Source organism: Hakea prostrata, chromosome 2, assembly GCF_041222555.1.
Source record: "Hakea prostrata isolate BN-2017 chromosome 2, UWA_Hpros_2, whole genome shotgun sequence".
NCBI lineage: Eukaryota > Viridiplantae > Streptophyta > Magnoliopsida > Proteales > Proteaceae > Hakea > Hakea prostrata.
In genome coordinates this window covers 44,274,744-44,300,036 of record NC_142601.1, presented here as the reverse complement: position 1 = coordinate 44,300,036, position 25,293 = coordinate 44,274,744, and the positions used below count along the sequence as shown (strand labels likewise).

Below are 25,293 nucleotides of genomic sequence, written 5' to 3'. Positions count from 1 at the left end.
CCCCCCCTTAAAAGAAATTTCATCCTCGAAATTGAAAGCGTACCTGTGCTTCCAAAAAGATGAGGAAACTTCTCTCTCATGTCTTCTTCTTTCTCCCATGAGGCTTCTTCCGGGGTATGGTTCTTCCACTGAATCTTCACCAAAGGGATGGTGCGATTCCGCAGCTGCTTGTCCTTTTTATCCAGGATTTCGGCTGGTGCTTCATCATAAGAAAGATCGGCACTAAGTCCTTTGGGTGCTTGTTGTAGTATGTGTTCCGGGTTCTCTATGTATTTTCGGAGCATCGAAACATGGAACACATTGTGAACTCCAGCAAGAGATGGGGGCAAGGCCAAGCGATAAGCAACAGGTCCAACCTTCTCCAAGATTTCATAAGGTCCAATGAAGTGGGGACTAAGCTTTCCTTTCACATTGAATCTCGTCACCCCTTTCATAGGTGACACTTTAAGGAAAACTTCTTCTCCAATTGGAAACTCTAAATCGGTCCTTCTCTTATCGGCACAAGATTTCTGTCTTGATTGGGCAGACTTAATCCTCTCTCTAATCATGTCGACCATCGCACTTGTAGCTTCAATCATTTTTGGGTCTAAGACTTTTCTTTCACCCGTCTCAGTCAAATACAAAGGTGTCCTACAAGTGTTACCATACAAAGCTTTGAATGGAGCCATGCCTATTGTTGCTTGATAACTGTTGTTATAGGAAAACTCAACTACAGCTAAGTGTTCATCCCAATTTCCACCCATGTCTACAACACAGGATCTAAGCATATCCTCTAAGATTTGAATTGTCCGCTCAGATTGTCCATCAGACTATGGATGATGGGCTGTACTCAGATTCAATTGGGTTCCCAAGGCTTTTTACAAACCATTCCAAAACCTTGAGGTGAACCTAGGGTCATGATCAGAAACAATACTCACAGGCACTCCGTGCAGACGAACCACATTGTCCATATAAAGCCTGGCTAGCTTATCCAAAGTGTAAGTGATCTTCATAGGAATGAAATTGGCTGATTTGGTCAACCTATCGACAATCACCCACACAGTGTCCTTTCACTTACTTGTCCGCGGCAAGCTAGTCACGAAGTCCATGGAGATATCTTCCCACTTCCAGCTAGGAATAGGAAGGGGCTGAAGCAATCCAGACGGAGGTTAACGAACGGCTTTCACATGTTGGCAAGTCTCACACTTGGCAACAAAATCTTCAACATCCGCCTTCAAACCATTCCACCAAAAATGTTCCCTTAAGTCCTTGTACATTTTGGTACATCCAGGGTGTATTGTGAAGATCGACTGGTGTGCTTCTTTCAATATTTCCTTCTTGATTTCATCAACAGCAGGCACACAGAGTCTACCTCTAAACAATAAGGTACCATCTAAAGATGTACTAAAAGCAGGGTCCATTTCTGAATTTGTGGCAATCTTCTCAATCTTCTCTTTCAACTCAAGGTCAGAATTCTACAAGGTAACAATCTGGTCTCTAAGGGTGGATCTTGCCGTCATGGCATAAAGGATACAATCCGAACCCTTAGGAACCACTTCTAAACCTAATCTTTCCATTGACAAAAACAAAGGCCGACTCAAAGCACACAAGTTCAAATCCTTCCTCTGATCTTTCCTACTAAGAGCATCTGCAACTACATTTGCTTTACCTGCGTGATACTGAATGTCACAATAATAGTCAGAAACCAACTCCAACCATCTTCTTTGTCTCATGTTCAGCTCTTTCTGGGTGAAGAAGTATTTCAAACTCTTGTGATCTGTGAAGATAGCGATCTTCTCACCTTACAGGTAATGCCTCCAAATCTTCAAAGCAAAAATAACGGCGGCAAGCTCCAAGTCATGAGTTGGATAATTCCGCTCATAATCTTTCAATTGCTGAGAGGCATAAGCCACAACCTTGCCGTGTTGCATCAACACGCAACCCAAACCGATCTTGGAAGCATCAGTGTAGACTGTCAACCCACCGGAACTATCAGGTATAGTTAAAACCGGGGCGCTTATCAGTCTAACTTTCAGCTCTTCAAAATTCTTCTTGTAAGCTTCGGTCCAAACAAACTTCTCTTCTTTCCTAGTTAGCTTAGTCATAGGGGCAGCCAACCTAGAAAAGATCTTAATAAATCTCCGATAGTATCCCGCCAATCCCAGGAAACTTCTTATCTCAGTCACGGTCTTCGGTCTTTCCCAATAGGTAATTGTTTGCACTTTTTCCGGGTCAACACAAATACCTTCGGCTGAAACAACATGGCCAAGGAACACTACCCTTGAGAGCCAAAAGTCACACTTGCTAAATTTAGCATAGAGTTTCTTTTCTCTCAACCTTTGCAATGTGAAGTTCAGGTGCTTCACATGCTCTTCATCGCTCTTCGAGTATATCAAGATGTCATCAATGAAAACGATTACAAACTTATCGAGCACATCGTGAAATACCTGGTTCATGAGGTCCATGAATACGCAGGAGCATTGGTCAAGCCAAAAGGCATAACTTTAAATTCATAATGTCCATACCTTGTTCTGAACGCCGTCTTAAAGATATCACTTGACTTCACTTTCAACTAATGATACCCAGACCTTAAGTTGATCTTCGAGAACACAGCTGCACCTTTCAACTGATCAAATAGATCATCAATCCGGGGCAGCGGGTATCTATTTTTGATCGTCAACTTGTTCAACTCTCAGTAGTCAATGCATAGGCGCATACTACCATCTTTCTTCTTAACGAACAAGACCGGAGCTCCCCAAGGCGACACACTTGGCTGCACAAAACTTCTATCCAGGAGTTCATTCGACTGAGTTGGCAACTCCTCTAGATCGGTAGGTGCCATCCTATATGGAGCCTTAGACACCGAAGACGCTCCAGGAATCAAGTCTATGGAGAACTCAACCTCTCTATCAGGGGGTAGTCCTGATAGATCGTCTGGAAACACATCAGCAAAGTTACAAGCAACACTGACATCTTCAAGTCTCTTCCTTTCTTGGACCTTGCTTCTAGATGAAGCATCTTCTACCAAAGTGTGAACTTGCATTAGAGCGGTCAAAGTCTTCTTGCTCACTCTTCCCTTCTTTCCTTGGAATTCAAAAACTGAATTCCCATCCAATCGAAACTGAATCTTCTTCGAAGAGCACAAGATCACAACGTTGTAGGATGTCAACCAGTCAATTCCCAAGATGACGTCGAAATCCCTCATATTAAACAACACTAGATTTGCCTTCAAGTTCAAACCACAAACAAAAACAGGACATTCCTCTAACACTTTATCTAGTTTAACAGCAGACCCAACAGGGGTACAAATTCACAAACAACTAGATAAACATCTGGGTGTAAGATTAGTCTTCACAGCAAAAGTAGATGAAATGAAAGAATGGGATGCACCCGTATCAAACAACACAAATGCTGGAAAAGAAGCAACTAACAATGTACCTATTACGACTTCATGGGAAGGGTCCTGCTCAGTACCAGAGATGCTAAATACTCTGCCAGAAGGAGGGGCAAGGGCAGAAACAGGAGCAGGAGCGCTTCTCATGGTAGGAGCAGAAACACCGGGCAAGGCGGACTTTTTCGGACACAAGCGAGCAAAATTTCCGGGCTGCTTGCAAAGGAAGCACACAAGATCTCTCTGTCCAACAGGAGCAGCTGCCAAAGGGGGTCTCTGAAAAGCAGGCCGAGGGTGAACCATACCAGGCCGAGAAGGCTGCACAAATCTCGTAGGTCGAGCTCCACTAGGTTGGCCACGAGGACCCACATGAGTAGCACTGGAACTCTGACCCACACTCCTAGGCTGGAAGGCAGAAGTGGGATATGGTGAAGGCCTCACAAATTGACACTCGGTGCAATCCACAAGACCGGGATGCCTAGGCTGCCAAGGCCTCTGAACACAAGCATTTTCTCTTTCAGCTTCTTCCAACTTCTTTGCATTCAGGGCCACCTGGGCATAACTCTCAAGAGGGAGGAGGGTGAGGTATGTCTTTAAAGATGGCCGCAGTCCTTTGAAGAATTTCTTTGCCTTAGCATTGTCAGGCTTCATCAAATCAAGGGCGAAAAAGAATAACTCTTCAAATTTCTGCTGGTTGTCCAGCACAGATAAAGAACCTTGGGCTAATGCCATAAACTCAGACTCCTTGGCATCCTTCACTGCCTCGGGGAAATAGTTCTTACAGAAGGCTTCCTTAAATGCTTCCCATGAGACAACACCACCATTGAGGGTTTCAAGAATAGGTCGAGAAGAAGTCCACCATGCATCCGCTTCCTGCTGAAGCTTCTGCTCGGTGAAGAGTACTTTCTAAGCATCCGTACACTACAAGTTCCGGAAGGCCTTTTCTAATTCCCTCAGCCATCTGTTAGGGAACAGAACATCCTTTGATACATCATTAAAGGATGGCACCTGCAGTTTCAAGAAACTCTCCATTAGCCTAGTATGCGGGGTTCCAGCGAACCTGTCCACATATGGGGCAAACAAGCCAGGGTTGCCATGCCCACCAGCACGATTCTCTTCCCTAAGATTCACAAAACCAGCCATCATCTGGTTGAACTGAGTTTGTTGCTGTTGCATCATGTTCGTTATGACACTTGCAATGTCCTTGAAGCTTCCAATGTCAGGGGCATTGGGGATGCCATTGGTAGTATGGCTGTCCTCCGGGTCTTGTTGGTCAGACCCTCCAGCAGGCGTTTCCTGATTTCCGGTACTACCGGAGCCGACAAGACGATTTCTCAGTAGAACCATTCTGCAAAAAACATTGATTACATCAAGACATGAAGATTCATCAAAACACACTTGGCCATATGATTAAAATGCCCAAATCATATATAGGTTCATCAATATAATAAGCAAATAATCAAACATTGGTCAAAATCCAAAAATTCCATCAAAATTTCAATTTTTCTCATTTTTAATAGCCTTGGTCGACTGGTTGGTCGACTGACCAAGCTCAACAGTAATTCAAAATCAGGCCTTTTAACTTCATTTCCTCTTCATTTCTCATTTCTAACTCGTTTCTCTTGTGGAAGGGCTCTGGAGAACACATTAGCAAACACTTCTAAGTATAATCCAAGTGGTTTGAGGCTTTTACATCATCAATACATCAAGCATTACTCAACCAAGTAAGTAAATCACTATTCATCATCTTCTCAAATGATTTCTTCACTTAGATTTCTCAAAATACCATGTTAAACTTGTTGTTCTTAGATAGAAACATGTCCATGCATGCTTAGAAACATAATCCCATAGTTTACATGCAACAACAATGCTTAAACACCAAGCAAACAAGAAATTTCAACTTGTTCTTGCTAACTTAGCCGAAAATTTCCAAAATTTAGTAAAACTTCGATTTCTCCCAAATCGCTAAGAGTATTGACACCAAATTTGATGCCACACATTCCAAATGATATGCTACACATTACCATGCAATTCGTTTCAACCAATTTCAACAATATAAAAAATCCCCAAATTTGACCTAAACATCGAAATTCCTCTTTTCTAGCTTGCTGAAATTTCAACTTTAGGACGCGATTTCGACCGGTTTTCTTCGAACAAACATCACAATCAAGCAATTCTAAGTATTGCGCATATGGCAGTATACTCAACTTGAAGTTCCCCCAAAATTTGAAAATTTCCGAAAATTACGAAAATGCCCTTCATGTCCAATTTTGGTTAATCTTCTAACATTGACTTGTTGATCTTTTCTACAGATATTTATACACTATGGAGAGACGAGGACGAGGTGGTCGTGCTCGAGGTAGGGTAGTAGGAGCCAGGAGAGGTAGAGGTCAGGTGCCTTTGCTGCCACGAGCGGAGGTGATTGATCGACACCGCTTCGTTACACCATTGGCCGAGTTTCCTTACGAGGCATACTTTGGGCATTGTCACATAGAGTATGGTCTACCATTTCGGGTTGGAGAGTTGACGACATTTCGAATCGGTGAGAGATTCGACGCTTTGGGATGGACACACCTACTTACTGAGGATTTGCCGGTGTACCCAGAGTTAGTTCGGCTGTTTTACAACAATTTGACTTCTCTTGTGGAGGGTCGAGCTAATCAGATGGAGTTAGTGATAGAGAGTCAGATTAGAGAGACTCAGATCAGATTTACTACTCGTACACTGACAGAGATTCTCGGGGTTCCTTATTGTCCACATGCATGTGTGTGGATATCAGTAGGAGAGGATTTCAGCAGACACATGCTTCCATATGAGTTGCATGAGATATGTATGACACTTTGGGATGATGACCGGTGTTATCAGCCTAGGAACAGTGGTGAGATGATTGCATCGGCCAGAGTCATTGGGCGGATTATAGGGAGGAACATCATACCGAGAGCAGGACATCATCATGTGGTTACGGTGATGGATGCCTTACTCATCTATCGGATCTATATGGGATTTGAGGTCGATCTGTCTTACATTATACAAAATGTGATGATCGAGGTTGTCACGCATCCGGGAGTTAGGAACCTTCGCTTTAGGATCTTATTGACACGCATCTTCAGTTACTTTGCGATAGATCTGGATAGAGAGGATAGAGTTGTTGGAGGTGCGGGGTATTCCATTGGTGCGAGGACTATTAGATTGATGCAATTAGATTGAGTTGACAGGTCTCCCAGTCTAGGGGATGAGTCAGAGTCCGAGGATGATGGTGAGGATGTTCCAGCAAAGGATCAGGCTAGGGATGATATAGGTATGCAGGATGTCTGTCCCGATGATCAGGGGGTTCCCGCATCACAGTTTGAGGCTGGGGGTCCATCACAGGCTGCACCAGAGGTATCGGATCTGTATGCTCAGATGCAGTCTATGACTTCCATGATGGAGAGGATGGGGGACAGACATGAGCAGTTGTTCGAGAGTTTAGGAGCCAGGCAGACTCAGATATACGAGAGGATGGAGGCTAGTCAGGCACATATGTATGAGAGGCTTGAGGTGAGGCTTGCACAGATAGAGTCCAGGCAGGATCAGATGCAGTCTCAACTCACTCAGATCACTAAGGATGTCAGGACATCCAGAGTTCGACGACGATCTCCGAGATAGATAGATTGTATTAGGACTTCAATTATGCTTTCTATATGTACCCCGTTGTAAAACTTTTTTTAAGTTAATGAAGCTTATTTCGATTTCATCTGTTATTATGCGTTATTCACTTTCTTTATTGTTTCATTAAGTGATGATTGTTAAACTATAATTATTGTACGTTATTCAACAATTCACTTATGCTTCATTAAATCGGGTTTCTAGTTCGAGTTATCTATTATTCACTTCTAAGAGTAATTGAGTCACCTTTGATCTGTGACTCAGAATGTTCCGTTATCATTTATGTGGTTGGGGCCTTACTTGATCTTGGGCTCTAATACCACTCTGTCACATCCACCCAACCGGTATCCTATCTAGCATACCCGGGATGTGATCCACAGCTCAAAGATCCAGATCGAGCGGCCATGCTTCCCACATACACGATAACATAATCATGAACAATACAATCAATGTATAAAGTAAGCAATAAATAGATCAAATGAATAAGAAAAGATAATTAATCAGAGTGCGGAAATATTAAGTGTCAACTTCTCATATAAGTGGTCTAAGGAGAAAGAGTGATCAGAAGTCACTCCTTCGACTCATAGCGGAACAGTGGTTAATCCAACTTAAATACAAACAGTATATAAAAGTAAATCCATAAGAGTTAAGGGGAAAAATATCCAAATGATTACAATCATCCAGGGAAATGGGGCCTACACATACGTTTCTTCTATCCTAATGATTACTTCTTCATAAGTGTGGATGAAGTGAACCCAATGTGGCCGCTCCCTCACTAAGGTGGGGCTAACCCTGGTACGAACCATAATCCTCCTCGGCACAGCAATCCTGACTCTCCGCGTAGCCATCACCCGAAGGGTAGTATGCTGGATCATAGCTCGGGTTGTAGGATGCACCATCAAAGTCTTCTATACCTGCAGGATATTCTAACAAATTGCACAAAAGGAATGAGTTCAAAAGAACTCAGCAAGGCAAGTTGTTTCATAATACACAGTTCATTCGATACAAGTCACAGTATGATGCAATATGATATGAGACAATAATGAAAATATGATTCTAATCTTAAGTATGCTAGTCTCTAAGGTAGACATGCTTTAAGCCATAGCACCATACTTCTTTGGGTCGTCTGTCACTCCCCCTCAATCATAAGATATCTTGGGTCTACCGTGGTAATTGGGTAAGGTCCTCATCAAGCCATGGTTGGGGATTTAGTCACCACTCTCTCACATCACCATTGGTATTAGTATTGGCGCATGTCGCGGCGAAGCCTAACCCAATGCAAGTCATCTACTCAGTCGTATCATGTCAGATCCGGATACTTTCCCTATGGCACCGACCAACTCGGTTCCGTATCCTTCACACTAAAGTCATTGTATCCTATGGCACCGACCAACTCCGACTACGGACTCATGAACCCTATCGGTCATCCACAAATGGTAAACGGGAAGCTCTCACGTCCTCTCATGGTTTGGTTACCGGTCTTAAGCGCCCGTGAGCCCAGGTCTATCCATTTCCAACCCTACCAATAAATGGCCCCTTTCGGGTATCCGCAGTATGGTTTAAGTCCTCTCACGGAGTGGATACCGGTCTTGAGCGCCCATCAACCATACTCTACCACGGGTCGTTCGGTCTCAATACCCTTCCAATTCGGGTTTGATACAACAAGGATAATCCTAACCATACACCTAGACAATCCTATGCATGTCATCCAACAACCCAGGAAAGCGCCGATGGACACCTTCGGAGAATATCCCATACTATTCCCTCCGATGTCCAAGGACAGAAGTGTCGAAAGGACACTTCCCAATCCCAAGTCATAAGTAGTCAATCACAAGCTCAATCTCATCATATCATATTAAATCAATGATTCATCATATAAACAAGACATATCATAACATGAATATTGATCATATATAAAATCATAAAGTACAATTGAACATGATATTCTAAATGATAGGTAACATTCTACTACTGATAAGAAAGCATATAATAGTCATGTATGGGAAAGGAATACATATAGGAACATAACCATTAAGTTCTCATAATGTAAGCATGTTGATATAATTAACATACTTGAGTTAACGACCGTCCTTACCTTAATCGAGTTGTAAATAAATTCAATGATCACTAAGAATGGTCCCAAAAATCAGTGTTGATACCTTAGACAACATACAAGTAGCATTAGAGAAGAAAGCAATCGAATCAGAGGTCAAATGAATCAATTCGGCTGAGTACAGGGGTGTGTTGGGTTTTGTGGGCTTAACTAACATTGGTCCCTTTATCTGGGCCCATATTCATTTAGGGGTATTACTGACCTTTACCATTGTGGGAGTGGTTAAAGGTTAGGGTTTTATATTATAAATAATTCCTTGGGTCCCCGTAGCCGTCACACACAATATTTGGGTTTGAGATTGTTTCCACAAACTCTCAAACGGAGGATTCCAAAGAGTGAAAGGCTATGGAAGATTCAAGGAGAACAAAAGGAAGATTCAAGGAGAGCAAAAGGAAGATCTACAACAAGAATGCACTACAGGTATTTATTTCTACGCTTCCGTGATTTTATTCATAACTATGATATAATTATTATAGGAACAATATAGATCTTGGTGGATCCAACAATTGGGTGGATCCAACAGGGTGATCTCATTTCTTGGTTGAGTGGCTGGTTGACTGTCAGTCGACCAAGCAGTTGACCAAGACTTGTTAACAACAGGGCAAAAATGGAAACTTGATCTGAACCTAACCTTTCGGTGCTCCGATCGACACGAAATTTGGAGGGCATGTTTATAACAGTAAGAGGATACTACACACTAATTTTCATGTTGATCCAATGGTCCAATCAAAAATGCTTAGTTCGAAATCTTAGGTTCTATATGATAAATATCAAGAATCAAATTGGAATTGATTGAAACTGTAAAGAATGATGGGAATCAATCAAGTGAATGTTAAGAATCAAGTTAGAATTATAATTTCATAGTAACCTAGGCTTAACATGCATCTACATATCAGTTTGAATCAAGAATAGGTTAAATTGAAAAGAATCAAAGTAATGAAATGCAAGTAATCTCAATGGAATCATAACATAGCATGAGTGGGGGAGGATCATGGAATTGAAAGGGGGGAAACTCATGGTTAAGAGTTTGCAAGGTTGCAGCACTCCAACCATGGTCTCAAGATCATAGATTGATAGAAAAAGAATAGATTAGAAGAAGAATAGAAGGAATCATACCTTGAGTTGATGATTAATGTATAACACTAATGATTGGAGTCAAAGATCTTCCCAAACATCAAGAAAAACCCCAAGAGAGTGTCCAACCTCGAGCTCTGGAGTGCAAATGATTAGTTTAGGTCCTCATTCACGAGTTCCAAAAAGTAGGGGCAAAATGGGAAGTGATTTAGTGAAAAATCGAGTTCCATTACTGCTGGTCGATTGGCTGGTCGACTGTCAGTGGACCAAGCAGTCGACCAAGGCATGACAGCAACTTCAGGAGTGGATTCGGGAGTCTATACCGGGTCAAATCGAGCGGGGTTTTCTCCTAAAAGTCAATCAACAAGTCTAGTTTTAGGAAATACCTTCGGATTGATCACAGGGTTCCAAGAAGTGCTTCAACTAATTCAATTTTCATCGATGCGAAGATTTTCACTCAACACTGACAATGTGCTCAAGTAAGGGGCATCATTGTCAATATCCATAGGCTCCATATCAAGCATCGAGTCATCCACTAAGAGGGCCTACCGGTCTCTTCTACCACCACTTAGGGTCTTTGGACCTGCAATAGTATAAAATCCGGGCCGGGTCAGGGTTAGGATAAGGCTGGATTTTACAAAATATGTCTCATCAATTCCTTCCCATGCATTTAGCATGTACTATCGGCTGCTCCTAACCTTCCTAGCAAAATCCAATGAGGAACAACTGCATGTGTAAGGATGGTGGAGATTCATTCGTGTCTCAAAATCTCACGTGTTTCCAAACTTCAATATCAGGTACAAGATCTGAAGAGGATTCCATAGTTGATTCCCACATTCGACCGAGCAGAACCCTGGAAATTCTGTATGGCCAGCTTATCTCATCAGACCAAGGAAAGAGAATTCGCCGGATTTCAAGGTTTCGCTGGCTGGCAAAACCAACAAAACCCTGAAATCTTGTCGAAAGTTTGCCGAGTTTCAGTTGGATTTCGCCAGAAAAAAATGAGGAAATCAGGAAATTGAGGGGCATCGAGCATAGGCATATGATTCCTAATTTCACCGAAAAAATAGGAAACTGAGTAACTAGTTTTGTAGTTCTGCTAATCTTCAGTTGCTTCTCAGAGCTTCAATGGCAATGGCAGTCTCTAGCTTTTGGTTCTCCATGCACACAGTTCCCACTACAAGTCTGCAACTGGATTCCTCCACCAAAACTCTGTCAGTGCCGGTCTACAGGCAACACACCCTCTCCACCGTCACTAGTGCCACCATTATCAACCTTATTTTCTGCATTTCTTAAAACTGGAGCGCATGTGTCTTCAATAAGCAATTGTTGCAGGGGAAGCATAGAAAAGAAGAGAAAGATGAAGCCATCAAGTTCGAATCAGATGTCGGAGCAGTTTCAGTCAGTTCTTCGGGCTTCTGAGTTTCAGCATCGAGAGAAGCCCTATTCTGCAACATGTTGATCGAAAGATTGGGAACAATCGGAGAAGAAACCAAAGGCAGAAGGCTCTATGGTCAGTGAAATTAGTTAAAAACCCTTATCTTTCATCGATTTTATCGTGATATATCGGGGGTTGGGCGAGAAAAAAGCGAGATATCGCCCATAATTCGGCGATATCCCGCAAATATCATATCGCCTCCTAGTTTCGGTTCGCCAAGGGGCGAAACCAGGAATTTCGGTGATATTTCGCCAAAGTTCGCCGAAATTAAGTTCCTTACATCAAACACAACAATATTTATGCATATCCAAAATTAAAACACTATGATTCGACCGGAGGGTCCCATTAATAAATGAATTGATTGTTCTAAATATGTTTAAAATATAATTAATATTATTTTATATTTTTAAATAGTGTCTTTTATCTTATGGTTTTTATTTAGTCCCACATCAGGTTGAGAGGAGCTGATCATTATATCATTTATATATAGTAAGGGTCTATGTAATATTAATTTGGGGTTCAGGATCGAACCCTGTGTGATGCGAATCAAGCTGGAGTTGAGCTGAATACAGAGGATGTGGATCCTTCACCCACAACCTTTGGGGCTCTATATAAACCTATTTTTGAGTTCATTCTAAACATTGAATTTCCTCATCCTCTTTCTGTCTCTCTCTCCCTATTGTTATTCTGTTAAGCAATGAATATAACTTGATTACACCTTAAGTAACCTTTCTGGAGTGCAACCTTAAAGGTTGAAGGAGTATTGTGATTATAACAACAGTTCAAGTGTGTGTGCTGATTCCTCAACCGATTTCAACAGTAACTCAGACCCAACCCTAACGAAAATCAATTTAAAGAACCGTGCTCACACCTATAGGGTCTCATTTCGCAGCTATTGAACATTGAACATTGAAAAATTCATTGTTCCGTGCCACAGAATAATGCACCTTTAGTTTTTTAGGTTTCGACTTTTTACATTAATTAGAAGTTTAATCAGCAATGACGTTGGTGCTCTCGTGCCAACTGATGATTGGTGAAATAACAAATGGAGCCGGATGGTGATTACGAGTATGGTCGGTGATCTTAATAGAGTCTTGAGTCCTCTCGTACGAAAACAGAAAGTCTTCAAGAGGTGGGGAGCCATTGACAAACCTCTCTCCATACGTGTTTTGCTTGGGACCAATGCTTATGTGGCACTGTTCCAAGCAGTGAATGGTTGGATCTCATTTTTTAAGCTTGGATTAAATCTTCACCGTTGATTACCAGCATGTGCAATAAAAGTCATTTTAAGTGGCTTTGATTCGGTTTAAGTGGCTTTAACTCGAACCGTGGGTTCAACCCATTCTGAACCAAAATGAACCATATGATTACAGTCAACTTTAACATTGGATCCACCGTCTTCCCCAAGAGCTCCTGGGATGGGAAGTCCAAGAGCTGCTGATTGTTTTGATCTGTTATCAAGTAAGCTCTAGGAAAAGTTGGAAAATTAAATCTTAGGTTCTACTCAGGACTGCATTCCTATTCTTGGGCTCCTCCCAAAACAAGGATTTTTCTAATTGACGCTGCCTTTAATCTCCAAAAAGTTGTTTGTTTTCTTTCTTTGATTCATTTCTTTCCTATTGTCTTATTGAAGGGATTGTTCGTAGTCACTATCTGCTGTTATTCGCTTTGAACTGCGCAGATTCTTCATTGAAGTAGAGTGACCAAAGCTCCAAACAAACTGGGTGTTGGAAAACAATTCTCGGGTTTGAGTTCGAATGCTCTGAAAAATCCAGATCTAAAAGATATCTATCTGGGTTCTTTGTCTGAAGTTGCAGATGCTGTTGCTCACCCATGGCAATATTGGATGGTGATGTTAAAAAATGGTAACTACGATACAATGTCTGGGTTGTGTCCATAGAATGGGAAACCTATGAAGCCTTTCAAAGGAGGAAACTTCCCCTGCTTTGGTAATGGGTGCATGAACCAACCAAACCAGTATCATCAAGCCACAACTTTATCAGAAATGGTTGAGATGAAAGGGGCTTTCAAAACAATCAGCAGCTCTTGGACTTCCCATCCCAGGAGCTTCTTTACCAACTTCATTGCAGAAGTTCCAGGCTTCGAAAGCTACTCTCAACGTAAAACCGAGAACTAGTTATTCTCTTTCTTCCAGGAGCTCTTGGGGAAAACGGTGGATCAATCCAATGTTGAAGTCACCGTAATATGGTTTGTTTTTGTTTGGAGCTGGATGATCCCACAGTCCGAGTTAAAGCCTATTAAACCGAGTCAAAGCTACTTAAAATGACTTTTATTGCACATGCTGATAATCAACAGTGAAGATTTAATTTAGGCTTAAAAAATGAGATCCAACCATTCACTGCTTGGGCAGTGCCACATAAGCACTGCCCCCAAGCAAAATGTTTCTATGTCTCCCTCTGTTTCATGGCTTAAACCCTGGTAACATTGCTTCATCGTTTGCTTATCTCCTCGGCTTCTATAAAATCCTAACCGTTCTTGGCTTCTCTACTTCACAAATACACAAGCCTGTGTCTTGGGTTCTTCTGATCTTGTTTGCCTCTCCTTTTGTTATCTGGATTTCCCTTCTCTTCCGTTTCAGTGTTGTTGACTTGCTTTCTTTCATTCAAAACCTCAAAACCAGAAGAAAGCATGACAAAGGAAATGATGAAGAACCACTCCAATCCATCATCCAGACTGGACCGAAAGACTATTGAAAGAAACAGAAGAATGCAAATGAAATGCCTTTCCTTCAAGCTTGCCCCTCTCATCCCTCTCAACTACACCTACACGAAGGTTAGGTTTCTCCCTCTCTCTCTCTCTCTCTCTCTCTCTCTCTCTCTCTCTCTCTCATGGTTTTATGTTAACTGATTGAAGCTCTGTTTTAAAAGGAAAAATCATCGCAGCAAGTTATATGGAGGAACTGAGGCAGAGAGTGGAAAATCTAAAAGAAAGGAAGAAGCAAGCCATGAACATCCTTGGGATCAACAAGGACATAAGAGACAGAATGACAGTTGGGTCAAACTTGTCAATACTTGAACTGAGGGATATGGGTCAGAGCCTACAGATAACTTCGATTACTAGAATGAAGAAGGACCTGATGTTGAGTGAAGTAACTAGTATCATCACAGAAGGAGCAGAAGTTTTCAATGCTAGCCTCTCTGTGATGGGTGACAAGGTTTTCTATACTATTCAATCTCAGGTAATCAATCTCATTTTATGTTTGGGCTTCTTCTTAGTTAGCTTTATCATAAGATTGATGGGGTTGGTTTGATCATTGAAGGCCACTAGTTCCAGAATAGGAGTGGACACTGCAAGTTTATGCCAGAGACTGAAGGAGTTTGTCAACACTTGTTGATGATAATAAGAATCGAGTGACTGTTCACAAAATAGTTTCACCTGTGTTGTGTAATTATTTTACATAATTTGCTCTCTCTCTCTCTCTCTCTCTTTTTTGGTAATAATATATTTTGCTTTCTGATAACAATAACAGTAACAACAAGAAGAAAAAGAATTAAACTTTAGTATCTCCCTCCACTTGGATTAAACAAGCATGTAGCTTTCAAGCAGTGCGGTTCGGCTTGACGAATCACAGCTTATTTACCTCCATTGCAATTCAGTGATCATAGCCTTGAGTTGGGAAATAGCCTCTCCATGAAGTAGGATTAAGGCTGCATACTTAGTTCATAATCCTCCCAAATAAGAACCTTGTGCACCGGGCATGTAATACAGATTCACAAGCCATGCATAATCTTGAATTACGTGATCATAACAAATAATTTGGAAAACTATTATCCTCCCATTCTTGATTGCTGTCACCTTTAGATGAAAGCTTCACTATCTTCTAGCTATACTTAGCTTGAAAAGTTAGTTAATTAACAGTCCTTGCTCCTCACTAATTTTTTTCAGTAATTAACAAATTCATTGAGCACTAGAGCTGATACAAATGTTGGAATTTATATTACATAAATTTAAACAAAAAGAATTGGTTTTTTCCTAACCTTAGACAAGGAATCTGTCACAAAGTTGGAGTTCCTTGCTTCTGGCTAGTTAAAGGTAATTGAATGTCGTTAATAGGATCTCAAGTTCCAGCGCAACTTGGATAATGACTTGATAATTTCAGCCGCGTGAGTCAAAATCAACTATAGAAATATTGGAAACACTCCCTGATGATATTTAGTTAGTAGCTATCCAGCTAAATTTGAAAGTGAAAAGGGACTTTCGAGAAGGGAGAGGGGACCTCACATGATTGAAATAAGAGCCAAAAAATTATAAATGGCTTTGAATGGTAAAAATCATTTCAGTTGGAGCTAACAAAATCTAACAATGCTTATCGAGAAGTGTTTTTCACTTTATTCGGATATATTATATCGTCTACATAAATTCCATTGTGCTTTTCAAACATTGGTCTTTGTAGGTGTCACAATGCTTAAGTACTTCATTATTTGTCACTAAGCGACACATATACATCTTAATCATAAATCTGAATCCAACGTAATGAAACGAAGTTGTTCAAACTTCCATTTATAGTCAATAATTAAAATTAAGCCAAACAAAAAGAAATATAAAATGAAATTTTGTAACTTTAGCCACTTGCTCTACTTCTTTTGAGCTGAAATTTTTATTTTACTTAGGCAGTCTTTGGCATGATTTTTTTTTTTTTTACTCATATAAATAGAAATGTTAATATTTAGTACAATTTATACAGCTTATTTATATTTAAAAGGGTTTGAGAGAAATCAAAAGTTGAAAACAAGTCTCCAAACGTTTTTTATTTTACTCTGAAAATCAGTTTAAAACACATGTGACTCCTAATGGTCATGAGTGTGGGTAAATCAGTAATTTACCATCTTCTATAAAACTTTCTTTTGTCTTCCACCTTATTTCTCTATTTTCCTGCAAGAAGCTAATTTTTTTGACGACACCAGTTCGCTCATGGAGTTCTTTTCCTTCCCTGCTCGACAGTGAACAATGTCTCCTTAGTTTTCTTGGTCTGAATTCCACTTTCGAATCGACCAATAAACTTTCGGGCTAGCTCTTCAAAATCACCGATTCTCTCCGAAGGTAGGTTCGAGAACCACTTCTATCTTGCCCCTGTGAGTGATGACCCGAACACTTTACACATAATTTGGTCCGAATTACCAGCAACAACAATAGTCTATTGGTAGTAACTTATATGGGCAATTGGATCTTCCGATCTATCAAATGGGGAAAACGTTGGGAGTCTGAAGTTATGGGGGAACTCATACCTGCAATTGCATCCACGAATGGGGTTTTTCTAATAATATAGTATATATTGTCAATCCTTCTACCTCTAGTGAGTTGCCCCAACTTCAAATTAATATCTGCCAGTTCCCGATCAATATGCACTGCCCAAGTAGCCTCTATTCGTATCCCAACCAGAATGTTGGGATTTTGGCGTGTGTGTGCGCCCTCGTTCTATTCTGGTAAGAGTCCCAGTTCGACTCCCCTGAGCTCAATCCTGATCATGTTGTTTGTCTCTTCTGGGTAATTCCTCAGTTCTTCTCGCTCCTAGTCGACCTTCCCGAACTCCTTGCGATCTTGCCTGAAGTTTTGGCCTTCGTTTTCTGTCTATTTCTCTGAGGGGAATGCCCTCGAACTAGGGAAAGTCGTATCCTAGCCCTTAGAGCTCGCCCTTGAGCTTCCTCCTGATTATAGAGATTAGGATGCCTGGGAGCTTCCAAACGTCTAGCCCATCGTGCAAAGCATCTGCTGCATCTCTAGAAATTGGATCTGCATTTGATTCATTTGTTCCTAGAGATTATTCGGGTTGTTCAGGTGTTCCCCTTCAGCCAATCCTTCGTTCTCGTGAATTTCTCCATCAGGAACATGACTTCCTTCAGGAAGATCTTTTCCCATTGGAGGGAGATTTCCTCCCGGAGGAGGATGAATACCCTGGTTCCTCAGAGCTGCTGATCTGGTAACCATGGCTTTTTGCAGTGTTTCCCACAGACGATGCCAAATGATGCGTCCAAAATCTGCTCAGCCTTTAGATCCCTGGAGAATGACCTGCAAAATAGTGTTAGATGTTGCTGAACAGTGTAGTCGGGAGGCCACCTCCGAAGAGTAAGACAATAATAGAACTGATCACAAAGCTCTTATGAGTTGTAGAGTTTGAATTAAGTATAATAATGGAGGGAAACAATTCAGCTACCTTTACTGTGTGTAGGTTCCTCGTTTATATAGATTTTACCTTTGATTTCCCGATTGTTGGATTTGTTTGTGCCTCCTTCTGATGATCGTTCGCGATCTTAGGATTTTACCCCTTTTTCGGAGATGAATGTGGTTACCTTCTTTGGCATGATCCTTCACTTCGTATTTGTGGTAGTTACCAGTTATGGCTCAATTACATATCCCGAATTCTTTGGGATCATGTCTATCTCTATAACCGCAAGGTTCCTTCTCACTTAGCTGTTTGATTGGAACTTCGGACCGATCTCGACCGGATTTCAGGACCCAATCATGGTTGAGCCACACTCGACTGGAGCTAATGGCCGAACCGAGGGTTGACCCAGCTTGATATAATTCTTCCCTTATCAGGTGTATTCGATATAACTTAAGTTTTGGGTTGAGTAATTTGGTTCCTAATTTATATGGTTATGTACAATTGTTTTACATCTTTTTTCGCTTTCGAGATGAAGAAAAAAAAAAGAAAAAAAGTCCTTTTGGCTTTAAAATAAATGACCTAGCGAAAAACCAAAAAAATAGGATGACCATTTAATTTTGAATTGGTTCACGTAGGGATGAGCTGAAAATCACTTAATTTTATTTTTTATTTATCTATTTTTTATTCACATATATTAAAAGAGAATAAATTTCACATTTCTACTTGAAGTGAGAGTAGAAAGCCTTCTGTAAATAATAAATAACATTAAATTACTCTTTGGCTTCTTCCTACATATTTTCAAGTACCTTCAAGATATTTCCACGGAGTGTAATCGATAATGTGGCTGACTACTAATCTGGAAGGCCCTTTCTTTCGTGAGGAGGAAAGCTTGGCCTTTAATTTGTAGCATTAACCAATTCCACTCATCATCTAAAATTACATTCTCAATTCAGTGACAAAATATTACTCTTCGTGCATGCACGACGAAGCAATTGAAACTTGTGTTGAAAGTGAACTCTCACGAGTCATGCATTTTGTGTGTGCATGATACATTCATACTGATAAGGAAAGAATTATATCGAAACGGGTTTACTCTTGGTTCAATCGTTAACTCCGGGCAACTACGGCCTAACCGAGGTCGGATTCGTAAATCTGGTCGGGACCGGTCCGGAGTTCAAACTGGATAGTAACGTAGGGAGGAAGGAACCCTACGATTCCGAAGATAAACGTGACCTTGAAGAATTCGAGATACGTGATTGAGTTATAACTGGTAACTACCACTAACGCAGAGTGAAGGATGGATTGTGCTTTGGAAGGAAACCGCCTTCAACTCCAAAAGAAGGGTAAAATCGAACCCTAAGATCAAACGGCCACTAAGAAGAAGCACGAACAAATCCAACAGTCGGGAATTGAAGGTAAAATCTATATAAATGAGGAATTTACGCACAGTAGAGGTATTTAAATCATTTCCCTCCATTACTATACTCAATTTTAGCTTTGTTACTCGTCAGAGCTCTGTGATCAGTTCCATTACTGACTTAGCCTTCGAAGGTAGCCTCCAGACCCCACGGTCGGGCCACACCGAACACTGTTTTACAGGTCATTCCTCAAGGATCTAGAGGCTGAGCAGATTTTGAACGTATCACATTCTAGATACATCTCATCTGTTTCCTTCAATTCCCATGGACAGACAGTTTGTTCTGTTGGCTTTTTGTCCCCAATGACAAGCCACAAAATGCCACAATTCGCAGATCATAAGAAGGGGCCCGAGACCATTGTATGTGTGAGGATGGTAGAGATTTATTGGTGTCTCAAATCCCACGTATTTCCAAATATAGCTAAAAGATCTGGGGAGGATCCATATATAGGTGATTCCCAAATTTGACCGAACAGAACCTTGGAAAATTCAATGTCTGAACCAGTTTACCAATTTAGTTATCTGCTTCAGACAACAATATCTATATATATCCAAACTTAAACAATCATGACCAGTTAGTTAACAGCCGACCGCTCTACCACTGAGCTACTGAGGAAGAACTCCCTTAAGGAAGTCGACTCTCGTTCTTTGGACCAACCTATGACCGAGACAAGGATCGATGACTACTTTCAGAAGAATGGCTTTACTAAGTGTCCACTGAGCATGCCCTGTACACGAAGATGAACAAAGATGGAGACATATTGATCATCTGCCTATACGTGTATGACATGATCTTCACCGGTAAGAATCCGCTGGAGCAACTTGTTGATCGCTGTGTTCAAAAATGACACGAAGCTGGATATGAGTAGATGTTGGTCGAAAACGTCTCTCATTCACAATGGAACAGAATGGCGAATCGAATCGGATCAACTTGATTGATATGATAGATGGAATGGGTAGATGGTGGACGATCAGTCAAGCTAAGCTAAGAGACAAAAGTAGGGCTCGACAATAAGCGGTTGGTCACCGATGAGGAACCCTAGGTTAGTCTTTTGGGTAGATCAACCGATGTCATCGTTTGTGAATTGGTTGGGCTGTGGGCGAGAGGGGGGGTCGGTTAAAGGTAGGGCTTTCGATCTCCTGCTGCATTGCTCAGCAGGCCTTCCGTTCTATCTCTTTCAACCTTATTCACTTGATTTGGACCCTCTGGTGAATCCGCCCTAGCAGATTCACCTAGGGCTGCAACTGGGCCGGGCTTTTGCAATCCCAAGCCCAGCCCTTGTTCTAATCTGAGTCCATTCCCACCCTGACCCTAGTTTAGGGCCAATGACTATTGTCCCTGGCCCTAAGCCCTACAGGGCCAAGCCAAGCCCATTCCTGCCCTAATTGGCCTTGGCCTTGGCCCTGACCCTGATTGGCCCTGTCCCTAGCCCTGATTGGCCTTGTCCCTGGCCCTAACTGTCCCTAACCCTGATTAGCCTTTGGCCCTGATTGACCCTATCTTGGCCCTAGCCTTAATTGGTCCTATCCTTGGACCTAAAATATCAAATGTAAATTCATAAAAAAATATATATAATAATAATAATAAAAATAAAAGTATCATAAGTAAACTAAAAATAAAATTCATAGAAATATAAGATGATTCAAGCTCATACAAAATGATAAAATAGTCAATAAGTTGATAGTGTTGTTTTAAACATAAATAAATTCATACTCCATAATTCTATATTGATCTTTGAAAGTCTCTCATTGCTTTGATGATGGAAATTGAAAACCTCTCATATTACTTTGGTGATGGAAATTGAAAACCCCTCCCATTGATATCTTTATTCAATAAAAAAAATTCATATTCAAAAAATTGTTAACAAGTAAATCAACAATAATTTAGTATTGATATTTTTTTCCTAGTTAAAGAAAATTATATTTTAGTTACAAACATAGCTATCTGTCCTTAATAATTTTTTTTTCTTTTTGAAATATCACATTGGAGGCAAAAGAAAGATGTCAATATTCATGATGAGAAGTTGGGGTGTAGATTTGTTAGATAATTCTCAATATACTAGCTTTTATTATTTATAATATATTATCTCGCCTTGGTCCAAAAACAAATGACTTAGTTCAAAAAATAAAAATTATCTTAAAAATAATATAAAAAGTGAACTCATAGTCTAATATGATCAAAATGACAGAAAGTCAAAGTCGAGAGTTATAGTTATATCAATATCAATGTGAAGCTTAAGATAAAAATCTAATATATGATAAAGATCAAATTAACATTAAGACTAGAGCCAAAACTAGGGTCAGGATCAGGCCAAAATTTGGTGGATGCTTACTACATTGGTAATGAAGATATAATTTATTTTTATTAATTTTTTACAAAACATGATCATGTTTTTAAAATTTGACACGTGTCAAATATTCACCCATGTGGATTATAATTAATTCTTCTCCATATGGGTGGAGGGTCCAGACTCAAATCAGGCCCAAAGTCATGGGCCTAGATCAATGCCAAGATTAAGGCCAATTTCAGAGCCAATATCAGGGTCAGAATCGGGCCAAAATCAGGGCCAGAATCAGGGCCAGAATTAAGGCCAGCATCAGGGCCGAGATCAGGGCCAAGATCAGGGTCGAGATCAGGGTCAAAATCAAGGCCAAAATTAGGGCTAGAATCAGGGCCAGAATCAAGGCAAAGATCAAGGCCAAAATCAGGGACGGGCCAGGATGGGTTGAGCGAGCCAGAGAGTAATCCCAGGCCCGCCCTTGGCCCGCCCTTGGCCCTAGTTCAGGGCCGGAATATTTTGGCCTTAACCCGTTCTTAGGGCCAAAATCTTTAGCCCAAGCTCTATTTGGGCTCAAGGCGGGCTTAGCCGGTTAAGGCCGCCAAGGCCAAACTTGCACCCCTAGATTCACCAGAGTAAGCTTTGCTTATGTAGAGGTCGCCTCTTCCTATGTGTATGCTGATTCGGCGGGTGATTCAACGTATTCGGTGGTAGATAGACACCAAAAAAGAAACTTCATTCTCAATGTCTACTACTACCAAAAATGTTGCTAACTTTGTTTCAAATGTGTCGAAATTGTAAAAAAAAAAAAACGTTCCTCAAATGCCGGATGTTCAACTAGTGCAAAAAAACAAAAGGATGTTCAAATGTTAGAAAGGGTCTCAGAGGAAAAAAGAAGCATCTGGCTGGCAAGATAGAGAATTTACTATCAGGACGGACTAGTGACATCTAATTAATGGGATAACAAGCAGCAGCGGAAGGTCCCATTAATAAATAGAAGTCTAATCAGCAATGACGTGGTGCTCTGGTGGCGACTGGTGATTGCAGAAATGCCAAATGGAGCTAATCAGAGAATGATGAGGTGTATGATCGGTGGTCATAATAGAATCTTGAGTCCTCTCGTATGAAGTCAGAAGTCTTCTCGAGGGGGAAGCCGTGACCGATTAGGTTTCTCCGTCAGCCTCTCTGTTTTGTCGCTTAAACCCTGATAACTCACTTGCTTATCTCCTTGGCTTCTAAAAGAACCTAACCATTACTGGCTTCTCTACTTCGCACACAACTCTGTATCTTGAGTTCTTCTGATCTTGTTAATTTGTCTCTCCTTTAGTTATCTGGGCTTTCCTTCTCTTCCGTTTCACTGTTGTTGTCTTGCTTTCTTTCATTCAAAACCTCAAAACCAGAAGAAAGCCTGACAAAGGAAATGATAAAGAACCACTCCAATCCGTCAACCAAACTGGACCGAAAGATTATTGAAAGAAACAGAAGAATGCGAATGAATTGCCTTTCATTCAAGCTTGCCTCTCTCATCCCGCTCAACTACATCTCCACTAAGGTCTCTCTCTCTCTCTCTCTCTCTCTCTCTCTCTCTCTCTCTCTCTCTCTCTCTCTCTCTCTCTCTCTCTCTCTCTCTCTCTCTCTCTCTCTCTCTCTCTCTCTCTCTCTCTCTCTCTCTCTCTCTCGTAGTTTTATGTTAACTGATTGAAGCTCATTTTTAAAGGAAAAATCATCGCAGCAAGATCGATTGGACCACGCAGCAAGATATATAAAGGAACTGAAGCAGAGAGTGGAAAATCTAAAAGAAAGGAAGAAGCAAGCCATGAATATCTATGGGATCAACAAGGATGTGAGAGCCAGAATGATAGTTGGGTCAAACTTGCCAATACTTGAACTAAGGGATATGGATCAGAGCCTGGAGATAACTTTGATTACTGGAATGAAGGACTTGATGTTGAGTGAAGTAATTAGTATCATAACACAAGGAGCAGAAGTTGTCAATGCTAGCCTCTCTGCGATGGGTGACAAGGTTTTCTATATTATTCATTCTCAGGTAATCAATCTCTTTCTATTTGTGGGCTTCTTCTTAGTTAGTTTTATCATAAGATTGATGGGTTTTGTTTGATATTTGAAGGCCACTAGCTCTAGAATAGGAGTGGACACTGCAAGTTTATGCCAGAGACTGAAGGAGTTTGTCAACACTTTTTGCTGATAATAAGAATGGAGTGACTGTTCACAAAATCTTACCATCTGTGCTGTGTTATTTTTACATATTTTACTTTCTGATAATAGTAACAAGAAGAAGAAAAATGAATTGAACTTTAATATCTCCCTCCACTTGGATTAAACAAGCATGTAGCTTTCAAGCATTCTGGCTGGGCTTGACATATCACAGCTTATTTATCTCGATTGCAATTCAGGGATCGTAGCTTTGAGTTGGGAAGTAGCCTCTCCATGAAGTAGGGTTAAGGCTGCATACTTACAGCATAATCCTACCAAATAAGAACCTTGTGCACTGGGCATGTAATACAGATTCACAAGCCTTAATCTTGAATTACTTTATCATAACAAATAGTTTTTGAAAGCTATTATCCTCCCGTTCTCGATTTTTGTCACCTCTAGGTATGGGAAAGATGAAAGCTTCACTATCTTCTACCCGGCTATCCTAAGCATGAAAAGTTAGTTGATCAACGGTCCTTGCTCTCACAAATTTTTTTCAGTAAATAACATATTCATTAAGCTCTAGAGAGCTGTTACAAACATTGAGATCTGAATTACATAAATTCGAAAGCCAAGAAGTGGTTTTTTCGAAACTTTTGACAGCTCAATTGAATGCGGTTAATAGACTCTTAAGTTCCACCGGCATAACTCGGATAATAACTCAAAATTTTCAACCGCGTGGGTCAAAATTGAACATAAAAAAAATATTCGAATCACTCCCTTTCTGATGACATTTAATTTGTTGCCATCCATCCAAATTTTAAAAGTGAAAAGGACCTTGGAGAAGGGAGAGGGGACTTGAGGTGAAAAGGGACTTTGGACAAAGGAGAGGGACCTCACATGATTGAAACAAGACCCAAAAAAATATAAACGGCTTCAAATAGTAGAAATCATTTTAGTTGGAGCTAACAAAATCTAATAGTGCTTCCTGAGAAGTGCCTTTCACTTTATTTGGATACATCATATCACTTATGTAAATTCCATTAAGATGACTTTGACTATTTGACGTAGTCAAAACATAATTTGAAGGATTGGAGTTTTATTTTTGACATGGGTCTTTGTAGGTGTCCCTATGCTAAATCATTATTTGTCACTTAATGATGCGTCCAAAATCTGCTCAGCCCTTAGATCTCCTCGTGATGACCTGCAAAACGAAAGCGTCAGATATGGCCCGACCGCGGGGGTCGGGAGTCTATCTCCGAAGGCTAAGTCAGTTGATGAACTTAATCACAAACGGCTCTGCTAGAAGCACAGAGCTAAGGAATGAAGAACTGGGAAAAGTGGTCTAGATCGTAAGCCGCTGATAGTTTACGTCTATCAGTATATATCTGAACATGAGTCTCAGATTGTGTGTTTTCGATCCCCTCACCTTGTATGGTAGTGAGGTTTATATAGAGTGTACCTTCGAATCTACTTCGTTGGATGCACTTGAGCCTTCTTCGGGTAGTCGTTGGATCATAACAGTTAGATCCGTTGAGCAATAGACTTTTACTAGTTTGGACTAGTAGAGGACTCCTGAGATAACCCTTTAGGTTATGCGATGATTATCCCTTCGATAATGATTAGCCGCAGCTGTCAATTTGAGTCTGCCATCATTAGGGTAATTACCCTAATCCATA

General features: G+C 40.8%; 2 protein-coding genes across 2 annotated transcripts; both read left to right on the top strand.

Annotated features, from left to right (window-relative positions):
- The first annotated feature begins 14,301 nt into the window (after positions 1 to 14,301).
- Positions 14,302 to 14,995, top strand: LOC149024428 (transcription factor bHLH162-like). Its single transcript, XM_089143477.1, has 3 exons — positions 14,302 to 14,438; positions 14,515 to 14,839; positions 14,921 to 14,995. The coding sequence occupies exons 1-3, from the start codon at positions 14,302 to 14,304 to the stop codon at positions 14,993 to 14,995; spliced, it is 537 nt and encodes a 178-aa protein (XP_088999603.1).
- A 7,787-nt stretch (positions 14,996 to 22,782) lies between these two features.
- On the top strand, positions 22,783 to 23,768 carry LOC149024427 (transcription factor bHLH162-like). Its single transcript, XM_089142943.1, has 3 exons — positions 22,783 to 23,012; positions 23,178 to 23,507; positions 23,589 to 23,768. The coding sequence occupies exons 1-3, from the start codon at positions 22,881 to 22,883 to the stop codon at positions 23,664 to 23,666; spliced, it is 540 nt and encodes a 179-aa protein (XP_088999069.1). The 5' UTR covers positions 22,783 to 22,880; the 3' UTR covers positions 23,667 to 23,768.
- The last annotated feature ends 1,525 nt before the right edge of the window (positions 23,769 to 25,293 follow it).

Coding starts and splice junctions, on each gene's coding strand:
- LOC149024428 (XM_089143477.1), top strand. CDS start 14,302: ATGATGAAGAACCACTCCAATCCATCATCCAGACTGGACCGAAAGACT. Junction 14,439..14,514: donor TACACCTACACGAAGGTTAG/GTTTCTCCCTCT, acceptor AACTGATTGAAG/CTCTGTTTTAAAAGGAAAAA. Junction 14,840..14,920: donor TCTATACTATTCAATCTCAG/GTAATCAATCTC, acceptor TGATCATTGAAG/GCCACTAGTTCCAGAATAGG.
- LOC149024427 (XM_089142943.1), top strand. CDS start 22,881: ATGATAAAGAACCACTCCAATCCGTCAACCAAACTGGACCGAAAGATT. Junction 23,013..23,177: donor TCAACTACATCTCCACTAAG/GTCTCTCTCTCT, acceptor TCATTTTTAAAG/GAAAAATCATCGCAGCAAGA. Junction 23,508..23,588: donor TCTATATTATTCATTCTCAG/GTAATCAATCTC, acceptor TGATATTTGAAG/GCCACTAGCTCTAGAATAGG.